The sequence below is a fragment of the Cyprinodon variegatus genome, unplaced genomic scaffold, assembly GCF_000732505.1.
Source record: "Cyprinodon variegatus isolate N-32 unplaced genomic scaffold, C_variegatus-1.0 Scaffold6, whole genome shotgun sequence".
NCBI lineage: Eukaryota > Metazoa > Chordata > Actinopteri > Cyprinodontiformes > Cyprinodontidae > Cyprinodon > Cyprinodon variegatus.
This window is the reverse complement of record NW_015150459.1, coordinates 206,079-224,757: the sequence shown is the minus strand read 5'-3', so window position 1 is coordinate 224,757 and position 18,679 is coordinate 206,079. Positions and strand designations below refer to the sequence as shown.

Here is an 18,679-nt window from a genome sequence, read left to right as displayed (position 1 = left end):
CGATTCATCGATTAATCGAAAAAATAATCGTCCGACTCATCGATTTTTAAAATAATCGTTAGTTGCAGCCCTAGTGACATTTAACATAGCCATGCATCCCAATCTCAAATACCCCTTAGGAGTGACAATGACTTGGGAGAAGATATCTGGGTATCTTGGACTTTTTAATTTAATAATGTGGACTAAAATAAAGCTGGAAGATGATGTCATGACTGGATCCTATTAAGACAAGAAGTGATCAATCTGAGCGAAATCATCTGAGCTGTCAGAACTCAGTGGGAGAAATGGAAAAGAATTTGCTCTACTTTTAAAATACTGAAACCCCTAAACACTGCTATAAATGTACAGAAAAAGCTTAATGTCTTTTCTACTTATATGAACCTTGGGAAAATTCCTTTTTTTTTGTCTCATAGAGACTTTTTGCTCTAAATGATACATTTTAAATCTCACAGAAACATTACAGACTTCTTCTTGCTGTTTTTTTTTTCAACATGGCAGTTTACCATTAATCCCCCATCGGCGTAGTTTCAGCGTAACATCTACACTTCTCATTTATAAAATTACAGCAAAGAAGGAAAATATTAACAGCATTTCACAATGCGATGAATATGACATGTCACAGAAATCCAGGTAATGACTCACCTGAGATGGCATAAATCCTTCATTTATATGCTGTACAGGCAAGAGACCAGGAGAGATGATGAATTCATTCATAACTGGATCAGGGCACTGAACACTTGATGGACAGCTAGACATGCTGTATTTTTACAGAGCCTCTGTCACTGTCTGTTGCCTAATCTGCATGGCCATACAGTCACAGCTGCACAGCCAACACACAGTTCTAAAATCTGGCATATATATGCCAAAAAAACTTGTAATGCTTGTATTGTTATTATGATCCTAAGGATCTTCTGACCATGCTGTAATTTTTATTTTCATTTTTTTTTTTTACAAATGTATCTTTATATATCGTTTATAAAGAAACAAGTAAATGCCAGGGATGTATAGGGAAATTATACAGAAGGAAACAGATAGAAAATAGTAAAAGGTTAGTATGTCAAAAAGGAGTAAGAAGAAAAATATATTGATTAAAAACGGTCTAATTTGACAATAACACATTTTGTTTAACTGGTTTTTGGTTTTCAAGTTTTTCTACTGTGATGTTGTTTTTGTTGTTATTTTCCCCCTTAATTAAATCAGGTCTTTATTGTAATGGTGTGTCATTGTTTTCCTGAACAGCTGATTGGCTGCTGGGTGGAGAATTTTCTAGGATTTAGATCAATCCTAAAAGCTAGCCTGCCCTGGAGCAGGTTTGCCGTCCAGAGTACGTTACCATGGTGACTAGCATCGCTAATAATGAATCGAGCTTCCTGTTTTGAAAAAAATCAGGGTTAAACTGGAAGTTGTCTCACTAACCCAGTAATCCTGCTTCATGGTATAGGCATCAGGGATGGTTTCCATGAAATCCGTGAAAATCTCAGAGAGATTTAGGTGACTTTGAGAGTCAAACTGGGCAGAAAAGGAGATCCCATCACAAACAGAAGCCGTATTTGGTTTGGAGGAATTTCCTCTAAATTTGGGGCTTTTGATAATTTATTTCAACCATTATCTGTTCTGGTAGACTGATTATACAGTACCAGACACAGATCACAAATAAGGATTAATAGATTTTCTCTTATACAGTGGTTTATACCTAGAATTTTAAAATCAAACATTAATGTGGAAACGTTTTTAAGCTCAACCTAATGTTTTTTCTATATTTCTGATACGGATTCTAAGGTTTATCTTATGCTGAATCTCTCTTTATGATGTTTTGTGGCAAACTGCTGATGCAACTTCTTGGCTTTCTTTTCTGTGATTAAAATCTTAAATATTAGTTGTCATGTCCACCTGATCTGTAAAACATCTGTATTTCCTCCAGAATTACCATTGGCCTTTTTGGCTCCTGTGACAGGTTCTGTCCGGGGGTCGCAGAGTAAAATGAGGTGAATTAAAAAGCATGCCTTGCTTTTTGTTTTACTTTCTTAATCGGGAAGAACGTATGAGAGTCGTTATCACACAAAGTTCTTAAACATATTTGTCTGTTCTTGTGTTTTTTGTGACAAAAAAGGCAAAAGTTTCCAACAAAATCGGAATACTCTTGAAATGTCCTCTTTTAATCAGAACTAAGGGAAACACAATTTTATGATGGTCACCTAATTCATCTTTGTTCACCTTTAATGTAGACAAAAGCTACGTGTTCCTCGTATCCATCGCTGGTCTTCAGTCTGGCGCTATAGACTCCTTCATTCTCCTTGTGTACAGCAGTCAGGGTGATGATGGCCTTGTTATCAAACGTTTTGATGTCCACATTGCTGGATTGCTGCAGCTGTACGCCTGGAGGTTGACAGCATTGTTAAGAGTCAGTGCTACAGCTTGTTTTTTTTTATTGTAAAAAATGTGCCACAAGTAGCTCCCATTAGACTGCAATTACCATCTTTGAACCAGCTGACATCCTGCTGGAAAGGTAGCAGAGCTGATGTGAAGGTACACTGCAGGGAGAGGCTGCTGCCCTCTTTCACCCAAGTTGGCGGAAAGGAAATGTCAAAGCAGGCTTCTTTTTGCTGCTGCCAGCCTAGAGGAGGAAGAGGAAGGAGAAGGTAAAGTGGCATAGTGTAAGGAAGCTACTAAAGAGATGGGGACAAAGAAAGAAATTAATCATAACTGGCAAACAAAATGATGAAATATTAGGTGAATTCACTGCAAAAAGGATCAAAAAATAAGTTGACATTTCTTAAATTAAGTGTATTTACCCTTAATTTTATTAGGGTAAATAAAATGTTTTGCCAATGTAGTTGATATTTTTGCTCTTAAAATAAGATGATTTGATAATATGCACTTAAAATAAGACAATGCAGTATTTTTTTTCTTGTTTTAAATGCAAATTGTCTTGTTCCATTGGCAAAGACTATCACTTACCTCCTAAACTCAAGAATAAATGCACTTATTCTATGAAAAAATGACTTTTCTTGATTAAAATTTTTTCCAGTAAAGCCTCTTCCAAACTTGTTCTTAAATCATTTGAATCACTTTAAATGAGGGTGCATTCTGTCACTGGGTGAGATCTTATACCAGAACTAGTATGTGCAATGACATCTACTTTTAATTTTGTTGGCAGGCTGATGGAAACACATTCAGCGACTCCAGCATAATAAGTAGAAAGGTATGAGAGAAAGAAAAATAGGGTTTTGACCAAAAAAAAAAAAAAATCCACTTTTAAGAGGATAGCAATAACCGTAGCAGAAAAATAAACTTTTTATAGAATAGAACACAAACACAAAGTACCACATTCACATCAAGATTCCTGTGAGAAAACTACACAAAACAGCAGGGAAGCCGCATCTGTGAAACATTTCTGAAAGTGGGCATCTTCTTTCTGCTTTCAGTCATTTTGTTGATGTCAGATTCAATACATCTGGGCACGAATAACATGTGTTTCAAGAGACTTTTCAAATCTGGTTGCCTGTTGTCTGTTTAAGAATCTGTCACAAACAGCAAAATGTTTCTTGTATTGATCTTCTTCTGCTAAGTAGTCCAAGCTAAGTCACCTTTAAAACACACAGCTTCTTTGCTTTTCATCATTCAAACCCTCGAACCTAGGAAGACAAAGATAAATTTACCACAGTTGCGCTTTTGTTTATTGACGGATTTATGTTGGAGATATTATCTTCTTCTCGTGAGATAATCAAGTGTCAGTTAGATAAAAATGATTGTGTGCAATTCCACAGCACACTTTATGGCAAGCCTCCTCCAGACGCTATTACAAGCTGATAAAACTTCATTCAAAATGATTGCCATCTAATTTCTTTCTTTTGGGACTCTGTGAAATTGAATGTAGAGAGTGCTTCTGGGAACACGCTGGTGTAAACTGCATTAGATTGCATAATGTTCATATTTATTTTTATGTGTTTTCAGGGATGTCTCCTCTTCAAGATTATCTAAACAGAAAACAAAGTTTACACAAATATGTTGGAAATCTAATTTACAGCCTTTAAACTATTAAAGGCCAAATTCAACCATATTACACTATCAAAAAGGAAGAAATTAGATACTTATTGGAATACCATATATGCTTTATAAACACATATACATTGTGGCACTTTCAGGCTTGGAAATCCAGCACCAAAAAGCGGCAGGATTATTAGAGCAATAGTGTGCTGTGCACAGGAGATATTACTGAGCTATCTAAGGCATATATATGTTTTGCCAAAGTATTTATTTCCCTTGAACTTTTTCACATTTGCAAAATTTCAGCTACATACAAGTTTTATGCTATAAGCCAAGAGTAAACAGCACATAACCGGGAAATGGAAGGATAATTTCTTTAAAACAAAAAACTAAGAAATAGGCCTTTAATTATGTAACCCCTTTTAAAACCTCTAAATATTATTTAGTGCAATGAATTTACCCTGTTTGTGTCATACTTAACAACTATATTTTTTAATGTCGGTAAAAAAAAAAAAAAAGCTTATCTATTAAGCCTCAGAGTTTAACATCGTGAACAAACAATATCATAAATACCAAGGAAAATACAAGAAAGGTCAGACAAAACAATACATGGCAGAAAACTGACTCTGTGTAGTCACAGTCACTGCATATGTTTTATGGATGCAGCAGCATTATACTTTGGAGATGCTTCTCTAAAGCAGGGACAGGGAAGCTGGCCAAAACTAATGCGGATATTGATTTAGCTAAATATAGAACAATTCTGCAAGAAAACTTGTTATAATTTACAAAATACTTGAGATGTGGCAAAGATCTATCTTCTAGCAGGAAAAAATTGATGTACAGAGACCCGTGTTTAGAGGCCTCAGTCCTTCACTGCAAAAAATCTAAATCTTGATAAGTCATTTTTTCTTAAAATAAGTGCATTTGTTCTTGAATTGAGGAGATAAAAGAGACATCTTGCCAATGGAACAAGACAGTTTAGATTTAAAATAAGAAAACAGAATTGCATTCTCTTATTTCAAGTGAATACTATCTAATTATCTTATTTTAAGAGTAACAATACTGATTCCATTGGCAAACTATCTCATTTACCTACTCAAATCAAGGGTAAATACACTTTTAGATACTACAGCAAATAAAAACAGTTTTTGGATGTAGAATTTGAATAATTTAACATAATGGGGAGTATTTATCACAGTGTTTACCACATTAATGATAAAAAGTAAAAGTAAAAGTTATGGACTGCAGAGACTTAGGTTGGGTGCTAAAAATGGGTTAAATCTTCCTTGAAATTTGAAGTTAGCTCAGGAAGTAACAATGTATTTTTATTTCTTCCAATTTTCTTCTTGGTGGGCACAGAAATCTTCAGATTCTGTGTTACAGTCATAAAATAAAGTACCAATACAACCTAAATCCTGAGGGGTTTCGTTCTGATATATTTTTTTGTGTTCTTATAATTTATGCATTCACAATCAGTCATACAAACAATGTGAACAACTGATGTTTATGTTTTCTGCAAATAACTGAGCCACCTGGTAATCATTTCCCATACAGCAATATGAATGGTTGAACTGCACATTTTGGCCAAAGATTTCTAATCCTCACAGATGGTTAGGGCTATATAGGTCAAAGAGTACCACAGCTTGTAGCAAAATGGGATAAATCTCCTGCTGCTGCTGAGATGAAATATACATGACTGTCATTTCTGCTCAGATATGAGCAAGTCATTTTATCCCTGCAGCAACCGACTCATATCTAATTAACACCCTTACATCCACAAACACCCACGGAGAAACATAAATCCCATGATAAACAAACAGCACTGATGCACTGCTCCCCTTCAATCCCCTGTTATCTTCCTTGAGGATGTACTGCATACACAATACTGCAGAGTTTCATGCCACAGTCTTCAAAGCCACCCAGACCTCCCTCCTTCACTGGAGGAAAAGGAGGAACTTCAAAGTGCAGCAGAGAAAATTAAAGGGGACACTTTTTATTAGGCCTTGGTTTGAAACTTACCGGTGGTCTGCGAGTGCTCTGAACCAGCCGTGGCTCCTTGACATGCTGCATCGCGAAGAAGCAGAGCAGAACAGATTAGAGGGAAGAGGGAAGGCTCAGAGATGGAGACAAAAACATGGAGAAAAGAAATTAAGGAAAAGTAACAAAATAAGGACTCAAATCAAAGTTGGCAGAGCCGCATTTGGAAACCACATTGAATATGCTCGTAGCATACTGTAGCCCTTCTAATACATGAAAACATTCTGTAAAATAGATATTACTAGAGAACACATCTTTAGGAATTTATTATTCTATATTTCCTCACAATCACAATGCTGTGAAAAAGTATTAGCCTCTTTAAGATTTCTTAATTTTCTTTTTCTTTTTAATTTTCTTTTTCGTCACACATAAATATTTGGAATCATGAAATAAATGTGATTTCAGTGTTTGAATCAGGCAGTGATATACGTAACAGGTGAGCACAAAACTCTTTTATAATAATGTAGATTTCATTTATCACAAACATTTAAAAAACCCAGCCCAAAAATAGTTTGAAATATAAATGTTTCCCTTGATATTTTAGTACAGTTAAAAGGTTAAAAACTGATTTTACACTCCTGACTTTAAAAAGGTTCATTAATAGAGCACGCCTGAGAGACAAATTAGGGATGTAGATCCAAGCGCAGTGCATGGCCCAAAATTAACAAAATCATGAAAATTGGATCTATTCATTTATCTGGATTGGACCAAGAAGTAATTTTAAAGCTTTAAGACCACCTAAAAACAAGAGCCCTTATACAAATAAAGAAAAAAAGAAACAAGTTGATCTTTCCCAGAGTAGCCAGATTACCAAAATCACACTTAGAGCTAATCAGGAGCTACTCCAGGAAGGCCCAATGGTACCAAAGAAAGGTGGATCCGCAGGCATCATGATAGGTGCTGTCCTAATAGTGCCAGCAGTAAAGATAAAGGTAGTGTGACAAAGTGGTTTAGTTTGTGTTTACCACTTGTCCCTTATTCTTTCTTCTGAATCTTTGTAATGCTTAAATTTAAACATTAGTTTGCAACTTTGACTTTCACTTACTATGTTTGTTTGTGCTAGCATTATGTTGCAGTTTCCATCTACTTATGTTTAGGTTAAAGCTATTACTTCAGGATTATTGGATGAAATTGTTTATTATGTTTCAAAGTATATTCATGGCATTTGTTTTCTTTTTTACTCACCATTGTTTAAGTATTTCCTACTAAATTGACTAAATGATGTCATCCATTACTTTGCTGGGTTCTACCATTTAGAGGGTTTCCTTTTGAGTTATGCTTTGTTTGTTTTTCTTTAAAGTAACCTTTTGAGTTATCTTGTTTCACACTGTTTATTTTGCAGACTCTTTCTTTATGTAGATGAGTTTGTAAATTAGATTAAGTTTATTCTTGTTTCTCTGTTTAGACTTTTTTTTTTTTTTTTACCTGTTTAATTGAGGCTTGGTCCACTCAAGTTCAGGTGTGTTGCCACTTAATTATATAAGTCCTGAGCTCTTGGAAGCTCGAGGTAAAAATGTTTTGTCAGAGAGAAAAGGAATAAAAGACAACAGAGAAACTGGAACTGGTGTCTGAAGCTGTTTTTTTTTTTGGTTCACCTTATTGACCCTCGACCAAACTACCTCACAGGTAGGAAAAGGATGCAGGATTCTTCCTAAGGAATGAGGTAGGAAAAGGATTCAGGATGCTTCCCAAGAAAGGAGGTAAGAAAAGGAAGCAGGATGCTTCCTATCACAGTTCGATTTAAGGATCTATGCGTCCATTGCAGGATAGAATAAATAGGCACAGACATCCTTACAGAATCCAAGAAATGTGCATTATTCCTTCATGTGTTCTCTTTGTAAAACATGCTAATGTGCGCACATTCATGTTTTGGGTCCTATAACGAAGGGCTTCAGGGACTTATTACCTTTTTTGTAACTGTATTTTTTTTTACTGTTTTTTGGGAGGCTGTTGTTCCAATTTGACAAGCATCATCCATTAATGTTACTGCTGTATGAGGACTCCTGTAAAACTGTTCTACACACTACTGTGGCGGATTTGACACAGCAGTTGCTTTTTTCTATAGTGCCCCTACTGTTGAACCCATAAATGGTAAAGGAACAGGAACTACAGTTTGCAGTATCTGGAAAGAGGGCAAAAATAACATCTACAGTCACTGCCATAACAATTAGCTAACTTGGCTCATGAATGCTTGATTGTAATGACTCAACAATAAGACAGCATTATAAAAGAATCAATTATCAGAAAGGCTTGATTGATGTCACAACACAACCAGTTGTTAGAGTAAGGTAAAATCACTTCACCAGGCAATTTGGGAAATTTAGTCACACATATTCATCATGAGATAGAAACCAAGATTTACAGATTGTTTTATTTAAAGTAGACATTTGTTAAGAGAGATAAAGCACATATTATAGTAGGCATTGCTCAGTTTTCTTGTCCAAGTTGTTGAAAGGTGAAAAGAAATGTGTTCTTACCTTTTTTTTTTTTTCAAACTGATACAAAAATAAATTTTAAATTCAAAAACAAATAAAATTAGGCCAGGCCTTTTTTAAAATACACATAACGTTGGTGGAGGGACTAATCACGGCTAGATTACTTTCACCTGTAACCTTAATTTTCATAAATTTTTTCTAGCACTGTGCTTTTGTTTCGATTAATTTTCAACTGAAATCTTCACAGAGACATTCTGTGACCCCAGTGTGAAAATATGAAACCAAAATGTAAAGCTGCATTTATATAAGTACCGTATCGTGGATCAGACTCTTAAGGTGAGAAACTAATTTACTCATCACTGATGGTTCAATTACATTTTCAGCTCTAAAATGTACTTTTTTGCTTAATTGTATTTAGTTAGTTGGAAATTTCCCTGTAAATTGGTATCTTAACCCTTTGACAGGCTGCTGCTCTGCAGTAGGAGTGCATATCACACAACTGTGTGCTTAAGTCATTGGTGAGTAAATCCTTTAATTGCAGCTGAAATGTTTGCCCTTTTTTCTGACTTTTCTTTGCCATTTTTGTGGCTATAAGTGAAAGTTCACTCAATATACATTGAGATAGTTTTATTTTATATAGAAAATGTTGAGCTTATTTTCGTCTCTCATTCAGGCTCTGAAGTGTTTCTTGTTATCTTTTGGATAATGGCTTATGCCCTGATATAATTTTAAGCTGCACTCATGTATAAGGGTTTTTTCTTTTTCTTTTTTGTTTTACTTTCTCTGTTGTTTTTAAAACACTTTAAGCACCTTTCTGTCTCTTATGGTTTGAATGTTTTCAATAAGAGCTAAGCATCCTCACTCTTCATTCTAGCACTAAGCTTCTTATTTCCCCCACCTGGAATCGCTTGTAACAAATACTTACGGTAGACTAAAAGCTTGATTAGGCAGTCTGTCCGAGTAAAACTTGTGTTCACAGCTCGTTTGTCAAGTTTAAATAGTTAGTTCATCAGCCAATGATTTGGATGCGTCACAATGTATTTAAAGGCAAAACAAACTGATATAATTTAGAATGCCAATTCAAAAAGTGAAATAATTTTTTAAACAGAACTAGGTCTTTTATTTTATTTTATTTTTTTTTCATTTTGATTATTACAGTTCAGTCAATAAAGCCAAACCAAATGCAATGTGGCTCATAATTCAGAAACTTGCAAAAAATTATTTTGATATAAAAATGCAGATGATTACTATACAAATGATTTCTGATTAGTTTATTCACTGTGGTGTACAATCTATGAATTTATTTGATGTCTTTATTGATTTAAGAGACTTTACACAAATTATGTAAACAGCTTGTGTGTAAAAAAAAGTGTCGTGGCTTTTAAAGCACCAACTATAATCTTGTAAATTTCCCCAAATAAGTTAAATGGAATTTCCTTATAAATCTTCTCATTGCAGTTGTTATTCCTGCTGCTTTTTTCTACCATAACTTTTTCATCCATTACGTTGCTTTGAGACACTTGTCTGCGAAAAGCTTCTTCAGCTTCTTAAATGGATACTTTTAGTTTAACCCTTTTATGCAGAGCATCAGTTACTGCTGGGCAAAAGTCAAATCCAAAGGATTCCTCATGGTTATGTTTACCATAATGCAGCAATCAAGTACAGTTTCTATTTTGCAAATCATTTTGTTTTGGTCTCATGCAATTCTTAATTTTTTGTTAAACTGAATTGGAAGTTTTCATTACATGTGGGTCATAAGATATAATACTATATAATCATTTTATAAAATATGTTAAAAAGTAATACAAAAAAAAGTTGAAATATACATCTCCCACTATCTGTAAAGACAAATTTATTCAGATATTCAAATTTAATGAGATGCACTTTTGTTGGTTTGTGAATATTTTGCAACACAGACACTAGGGGGCAATGTTGCCAATTAATTACCCAATCTCCACACACAGAAAGTGTATTATTTTAGAGTTATATTTGTGGCTTGTAAGATTTTGATATTCATCAGCGAATATATTTTATTAGATCAGCAACATGTCTGTGCAAAGGCTATTTCTGGGGAGTTTTTATGGTATTTCACATTTGAGAATTTCTTTGTCTGATATTTGGAATACCAGTCTTTCAGTATCTCCTTACCAAAATGAAGCCTGACACTGATCTATTCATTATCTCAGTATCCATCTTGTTTTTCATAATAGTTTGCAGAGAGATGAAACTTGCATGTCTATGTGAAAGATAGGCTCACTCACAGTTTACCACTAAGGTTCCAAATGTCGAAGCTTCACCCAGGGAGCTCTTGGCAACTACTTTGTACTCGCCAGCATCTTCAGGAGAGCACCTTTTTAGATAATAAAGAATACAGTCAAAAAAAAATTCATAATAAATGTTAAATAATTACAAAAATCCCCATGTGGATCATATAAATAAGAAGAGAATCTGAGGAGGGGAAATGGGATATATTGGTTCTGCTTTTTCAAGTTCAGCAGCAAATCTTTCAATAATATTTTCAGCCTTGTGTGCAAAGGACTGAGCACTAATAAATCTTTTAACCTTGGACCTACCTTCTGATCTCTAGTAGACTGAGGCCAAATTTTTCTTGGAGGCTGTAATTCCATGGTAGGAGAGATGTTATCAGTGGTTTACCATCTTTAAACCTAAAAAAAGAGAAAATAGGCTTCATTGAAAACAAAAGCTAAGTTTTAATGCTGCATGCTCCTCTTTACAGACCAGGTGTTTCTCCATCCTTCTAAATCAAGGCAGAGTTTGAATAAATGTACAGAGCACTAGGGAAGCCTTTGATCTTTTATTCTCTCATGTGCTGAGTTTTGTTGAGCGCAGACCTTTGCAGCTCATTGGGCTTGATGGGTCCCAGATGCGTTGGTCAAACTCATGAGCCACAGGTTATCTTGATCTCAATGTTCATGAATACTGAGTATCCTCAGCCCTTTCATCAGCTAGTCTCATCGCAACTCAGGTCTCAGGGTCAACAGTTTGGCGAACTTCCTGAATTTGCAGAGCTAATTTTGTATTAATACAGAGTGCAATATTCAGCTTGGGGACCTCACAGCTCTGAAGAAAAGTATCTTGACTTTTCTTTAGCACACTAATGGTCTTTTAATCGATTTTGTTCTCATATTTTTTTGCACCTTTTATAAATGTATGTCTCTAATAGTTACAAACCCTGCAGTGCTGTATCACTTATTACTGCATTGCATAGAAGTAACCGCATTTTATTTGCTTTTTTATTTTTTGGAAGGAAAGTTATGTATTTTATTCACTAAAGAATATTGCATGATTTAAAAATACACACATTGTACATATTTGCATTAAAATCCCTTTTTGTTTCCCACCCAGCTTCTATATCTTTATTCAAAATGTATGCACATTGAGAGCAAATCAAATTAAGGTAAAAAACCCTTGGTGCACAAACTTGGCCAGTTGATTCTGATTTATAGTTTGCCAGTAGCTGCTACACACGGCTCTAGTTTACATATAAACTAAAACAACTTACACTTTTCATCATTAATAAAGAAAAAAAAAACACTCAAAAGATAATGTAAGAGTGAGGTGCAGGAAAGATGGATGATCATTCATACCACTCAACCTTTGGGGGTGGACAGCCCTGGACTCCGCAGGAGAGCATCACTGTCATTCCCTCCCAGACTGTGTGAGCTCTCAGAGGGACAGAAAAGTCTGGAGCTTTCTGACTCAGCTTCTCCAAGTACTTGATGTGGGCAGATTTCTTCTTTTCTGCCTGAAATGTAGATAATTGACAAATAAAAAAAAAAAAAAACCCACACAAATACAAGATTTGAGACAAAAATTTTTAAAAATATCTGTTGTTCCCATTTGACAGAAATTCTTTGAAATGTTATTGAATAATGTAATTTTAAGGTATTTTTCTTTCTTCATATGAAGAACACATACAGTAGGGGCTAATAATTAAAGTGCTTTTTAAAATGAATCGATTAAGTTTGCCCCAAAATGGTAAATGTGACAGAAATATAACACTGCTCTACAGTATACCTCTAACTTCCTATTTACCCTCTGAAGCAAAGCTGTGGTAGAATCATGTTGTAGGAGTGCTTTTCGTCAGCTAAGATGATGAAGCTAGTCAGATTTAATGTAATGGTAAAAAAAATCAAATGGTTGTTTATGCAGACCTAAATCTAACCTTTCGCAAGTGTTGTTCTGTTTTTTATTCAATCCTTCTGCTCTTGACTAATCTTTAAAAAAAAAAAAAACGTCAAAGATTTCTCTCTAAATGTGCAAAGTTGGTGAAGCCGTAACTGCACCAAAAGGTTGTTCTACAAAGTATTGACTCAGGGGTGGTGGATATTTTATGCCAAACTTTCCAGTTTGTATTTTTTTTGAAAAAAAACAAAAAAAAACTGTAAAATAATTTCATGTTTTTCTTCTTTCCAATTTAGCACTACCCAGTATTAGTCTTTCATGCAGTATTCAAATGAAATATAGTGGAATACATGTAAAATCTGAAAGTTCAAGGGATTACATTTGCAAGAAAGTGTCCACATCTATTTATTTTTATTTTCAAGTGTATATATATATATATATATATATATATATNATTTGACAGAAATTCTTTGAAATGTTATTGAATAATGTAATTTTAAGGTCTTTTTCTTTCTTCATATGAAGAACACATAGGGGCTAATAATTAAAGTGCCTTTTAAAATGAATCGATTAAGTTTGCCCCAAAATGGCAAATGTGACAGAAATATAACACTGCTCTACAGTTTACCTCTAACATCCTATTTACCCTAAAACAAAGTATTGACTCAGGGGAGGTGGATATTTTAGGCCAAAGTTTGCAGTTTGTTTTTTTTTTTTGGGAAAAAAAAAAAAAAAAACAACTTTGAAAATAATTTCATGTTTTTCTTCTTTCCAATTTAGCACTGCCCAGTATTAGTCTTTCATGCAGCAAATGAAATATAGTGGAATACATGTAAAATCTGAAAGTTCAAGGGATTACATTTGCAAGAAAGTGTCCACATCTATTCATTTTTATTTTCAAGCATATATATATATATATATATTTATACCTGTCTGCGAAGGGCCACTTTGTCAACACGACTGCGCAACATTTGCTGGTTTCTGATCACATCTATCTCAGTCCTCTCAGCTTCATTTCCAAACCAAATCCACTTCTCTCTGTGATATTCCTCATCAGCAGCCATCGTTTCTTGCAGAATCTCCCTAAAAGAAGCAAATTAGAAACATGTTTTCATTATTGGTTAGTTTTAAGATGTGTGTCACGGTAGAAATGGGGAAACAACGAAAAGCCAAAACAATAGAAAAACAGCTGAGATTCTTATGGTTGTATTACCAAAGTCTTTATATAGTATTTCAGTAAATTAAGGGTAGGGATAATAATTTGAGCATATTGTGCAATGACAGCAACATCTTTCTTGTGGAAAAAAAAAAAAAAAAATCATTCTGTCTCAGTCCCTTCAAACATATTTTCATTTCATGATTTTTGGCTATTTGAAAATGGAGAAAATAGAGCATCAATTTTTACTACTACGCCGCTGTAGTTCTGCTTGCTGGTCATTATGTGCTTCTACCCCATAAAATCAGTCACATGTTTATTTTTCCAACAATCCTTTGTATGTGCATAGGTCAAAATGACTGGATGTTGATGGCTGAGTGGTTGATGGTTAGTTGATCTTTTATCAAGCTGGTGTAGTATAGGTCTTATTTAATGGGTATTAATATGATGATTAAAATATGTCTACCTGTGTTGTCGAGCCATGAAGAAACATTGTTTGTCATGTTTCCGTTTATCTCAATGTCTCTGTTCATTTCCATGAAACAAATGACACTATATTTATTTTTTAATTTTATGAAATTAATCAAAAAGAAATTTCAAATGTAAAGTCTGCACATTTTCTCTAAAAAGAGGAATTTATATCACAGTGCCACTCCTCATATTTTTTTTCTTCTGGCCTGGGGTAGTATGCTTCTCAGGTTTCCGGTTTAGGATTTGCTTAATTCATGTTATGCAGGACATTTCACTCCACGTCCTGCATACATCTACTGGTGGTAGATTTTTTTTAGCATTGAATCCATCAATAGCAGAAAACTTGTAAATGTAAACTCAATTCTTAAATTCATTTCCCTTTTCAATTTTAATTACTCTTTGTGGATGAAGTCCCTCCTGGAAAGAAATTTATCTATTGTTTGGTTTTATATAAAAAAAAATCAATGTTTTTCCCGACTGTAGTTTGAGTAATCAAGAAAATATGAAATATATAAAATCAATCTATAGTATATAATGTAACTTTTTATGGGATTAATGAGCTAAACAGATTTTTTCTTATGTATGAACATGTACTTGCGCATATCTATTGTGGCAAAAATGCAAACACTAAACCACTAAACAAAAATGTAATATCTAATGAGTTGTTATATTCTTGCTGATTTGTATTACTCTGCATATGATGTATGCTAAATTTATTAAAGTTTAAATTATTAGAGGGTATTCACTGAAGGTTATTTATTCCAGGTACTGTAAAAGAGAAGCCAGAGTGGGAACGCTGCTATTTACAAAGAAATGTTTACATTTGCTATACTTGTTTATGGCCCTTAATTACTTTTTGTCTTGTTTTGGGGTTTTCATGTTGAATTTGCTGAGCTCCATCTCTGTGCTTGTTGTACTTTCACCGTTTAAAGAAAAACAGACCGAGCCCACTGGTAATCATCCCACATGTGTATAGTTTCTTTTCGGTGCAAATATTTTCATATTATGTTGCATCCCATATCTCCTTTGTATATGTGGTTCATCCATATGTATGGTTTTAAACATGCTTCCAGATAAAAAAGGATTTTTTTCCTGTATTTTATGNCATTTCGATAGTCTCATCCCATCACCAGAAAGGTGTGCTTTCTCATCTACCTTTTGATTGACACTCCCCAGAGCCTAATTATATCACAACATTTTTCACAAATGCAAAGCTTGCAGCAGTACTGAATGAAACTTAACTATTCGAACAAATACTTTTCTTTTCCTTGATGGCCTGTAGAGTAAAACAATAGACCCCAAATGGTTGTTAGTATTCCAAAGAATACATAAACTCATTGAATGACTATGCAAATAAATCATGCTTAGATTCATATGCTTCCAGGTGCTAAGAAGCACAGCTTTAACTTGTGATCCCACTGGCTGTGTGCCAGTCTTCTTAATATGCTTTGGCTCACAGATGTTAAGCCTTGAGGGGATAGAACACAGAATCTATTTATATCAGTGTGTTTGAGGCAGTTCTTGACTTAATAATTGCTTTGAATGAAACATTTTAAATTGGCTAGTACAAAATTTATTTAAAACTAAAACATGTCAGCAGAATGGTAAAAAATCCCATCCTATCATGGAAAAACATAAGATAGGAATTTTTCGTTCTTTTTAACACAAATTAAAAGGAATATCACTCTCTCTTGTCAGGCATTGCCAAAATAAATAAAAAAAATCAGCTCTTCCCCTATATTAATTAATCCTGTTCTACCCTAGTGGATCACAAACCTTTTCTACCTTTGCTAAATTCATCAAGATGTCTGAGAACCATAAAATCTGTTGAAACTTGTTAGTTTGGTGCCTGGTGAGATAAATGTTACTGATACGGGGAGAGGAAATCTTTAATTGATGAAATGGCTTGCTGAAACTAAATTAATTTTGCACAGATTACTAAAAGGGTTATTTGCTGTTAATATTGGTAAAGGTAAAGGACACATAATGAGAGGTGCTGAGCAGGTTACAAATCAGTCATGCAGCTTTGAACCATGCCATCAGATCAGCGAAGCAGAACCACAACAAGAAGATCCAGTATATCTCCCACGACACCAGCAACACCAGGAGGAAGTGGCAAAGTACACAGGCGATCACAGACTACATCACACCCTCCTCCCCGGTGAGTGAAGCTGATGCTCACTTCCTGAATGGACTAAACAACTTCTTTGGAAGGTTTTAGGCACTAAACTGCACTCCAGCAGTGAGACCTGTTCCACATCATCGAGGGGAGGCACTCTGCCTTCACATAGCTGATGTGTGGAAGACTGAGGAGAGTCAACCCAAGAAAGGCCTTAGGTTTCTTAACATACCTGGGCAGGTGTACATGGAGTATGCAGGTCAGCTGGCTGGTGTCCTCACAGACATTTTTAACACCTTGCTGGATCAATCCATAGTGCCGGCATGCTTTAAGTCTGCCACCATTATTCCAGTCCCAAAGAAGCCTCAGGTCACCTCACTCAAGGATTACCGGCCTGTCGTACTGACTCCCATCATGATGAAGTGCTTCGAAAGGCTGGTTAAAGAACAACTTTTCTCCAGTTTCCCCCCAACATTCGACCTGTCCCAGTTTGCCTACTGACGGAAAAGCTCCACTGAGGAGGCCATCTCCTCTGCTCTTTGCCTGAGCCTAGCACACTGGGAGGCACAGCCAAGTATGGATGCTGTTCTTCAACACCATCATCCCACGGCATCTGATAGGGAAACTACAACTGCTGGAAAAAAATACAACCCTCTGCAATTGACTGCTAGACCTCCTCACAAACAGACCTCAGTCAGTCCTGGTCGAGCAGAACATCTCTGATGTCGTCATCCTAAGCACAGGCTCCCCCCAGGGCTGCGTGCTGAGCCCCCTGCTGTTTACTCTGATGAGACACTATTACGTCCCCAGGTTTACCACCAACCACATCGTGAAGTTCGCAGACGACACCACAGTGGTGGGCCTCATCGGAGACGACAACGACCAAGACTACAGAGAGGAGGCGCAACAGCTGGCGAACAATTTAAGTCATTTTGGAGGATGGGCAACACCTACAAAAATGTTTACTGTGGCTCAGTATATTGAAAGATTGAGTTCACGGTCACTGCCAAGTGTCTTATGCCTTCATTACAACATGCAAACAAATTCAGTATAAAATTATAAAAGCAACAGTAATAAAAATAATACTGAAAGAAAAAAACAGGGCTGACTTCATTTGTGGTTAATGTCTCTCTATGGTACCCTGGCATCCCAAAGGCAAATAAATGGTTTTGCAATCCTTTCCAAATTATTTTCCTACCTCATCCTTTGGTGATTTTCTCAAGATCAGGGTATGGTGGTATTTTGAATAACATCAGTATTAATCTTTTGCATGCAGCTTATTTTTTATCTTTTCAAGTTGTCTTTGTCTGCTTTTGAAATCTATTTGAATAGAATAGAAGAATAGAAAATCCCTTTATTGTCCCACAATGAGGAGATTGTGGTGTTACAACAGCAAAAGATTACATCAAAAGTAGTTACACATATGTGGACCTTAAAAGGTGCATAAAAATAACAGAATGAGTGACAGGGTTAAAAGATAAATAAAATACTGTATTGTACAGTGTTTTTTTTACAATATAAATACTGTGCATCTGAAAAACAAATAACCAATATACAGCTGTTGACATCTTTACAGTAAAGGATATGTGAAAATAGCAGCAACACCAGAGATGTCCAAAAATGACAGCATCATGTTATTTAAGTGACTTAAGACAGAAATTGTGCCAAAATCTGCATGAATGTAACAACTTATTAACAACTAATGACTATTAACAATTGAAAAGGGAAAAAAAAACTAGAAAAAAGAAACTTCAATGTAACAAATTACACTGTTAATGAAGTCAACAAACTAGAAAAGTCACATAAGTGTAATAGCATACTGGATGTTTTATTAGGACAACAAAATGGTTGCTGCTGCTGTGAAACCTTCAAATGTAAAGAAGTTATCATATCTTGTGACAGATGCTGCGTGACCCTGCCGCGACAATCTGCTCTTACAGTAGGAGAGGGATTTGGTTAAAGTAAATCAAGTCACTAGAGGAAACAATTTCCAGCTTCTGTTCTCTCTGACCTAAACCCTGCATTCTAGGGCTTATTTTTAGATATGACATGCTCTTTCTGACAGCTGAGCAGTAATCCTGTTCTGGGAACAAGAAGAAGAGACACTCAGAGTAATTTTTAACTCTAGAACAGATGTAAATACTTTATGTTCTGGTAGCAAGCTACATCCAGCATGATGTTATACTGTAGTTCTTTGTTATTGTTAAGAAAAAAATTTGATGACCTTAAGTGTTGCTAATGCTAATTTTCAAGAAGCTTATTTACACTTCTCAATTTGAATCACCAATTGTAGGCTTATATATATATATATATATATATATATATATA

General features: G+C 35.1%; 1 protein-coding gene across 1 annotated transcript in view; it reads right to left on the bottom strand.

The window, feature by feature from the left end:
• The window catches only part of LOC107085185 (myomesin-3-like), a 74,702-nt gene that overhangs the window by 42,727 nt on the left and 13,296 nt on the right, over nucleotides 1-18,679 (bottom strand). The window contains exons 4-10 of the mRNA XM_015375391.1: nucleotides 13,535-13,688; nucleotides 12,068-12,225; nucleotides 11,033-11,125; nucleotides 10,721-10,809; nucleotides 6,007-6,051; nucleotides 2,474-2,614; nucleotides 2,215-2,376 (exon numbers count right to left, since the gene is read on the bottom strand). Of these exons, the coding sequence (XP_015230877.1) occupies nucleotides 2,215-2,376; nucleotides 2,474-2,614; nucleotides 6,007-6,051; nucleotides 10,721-10,809; nucleotides 11,033-11,125; nucleotides 12,068-12,225; nucleotides 13,535-13,688 (842 nt within the window). The remainder of the gene's footprint in view (nucleotides 1-2,214; nucleotides 2,377-2,473; nucleotides 2,615-6,006; nucleotides 6,052-10,720; nucleotides 10,810-11,032; nucleotides 11,126-12,067; nucleotides 12,226-13,534; nucleotides 13,689-18,679) is intronic.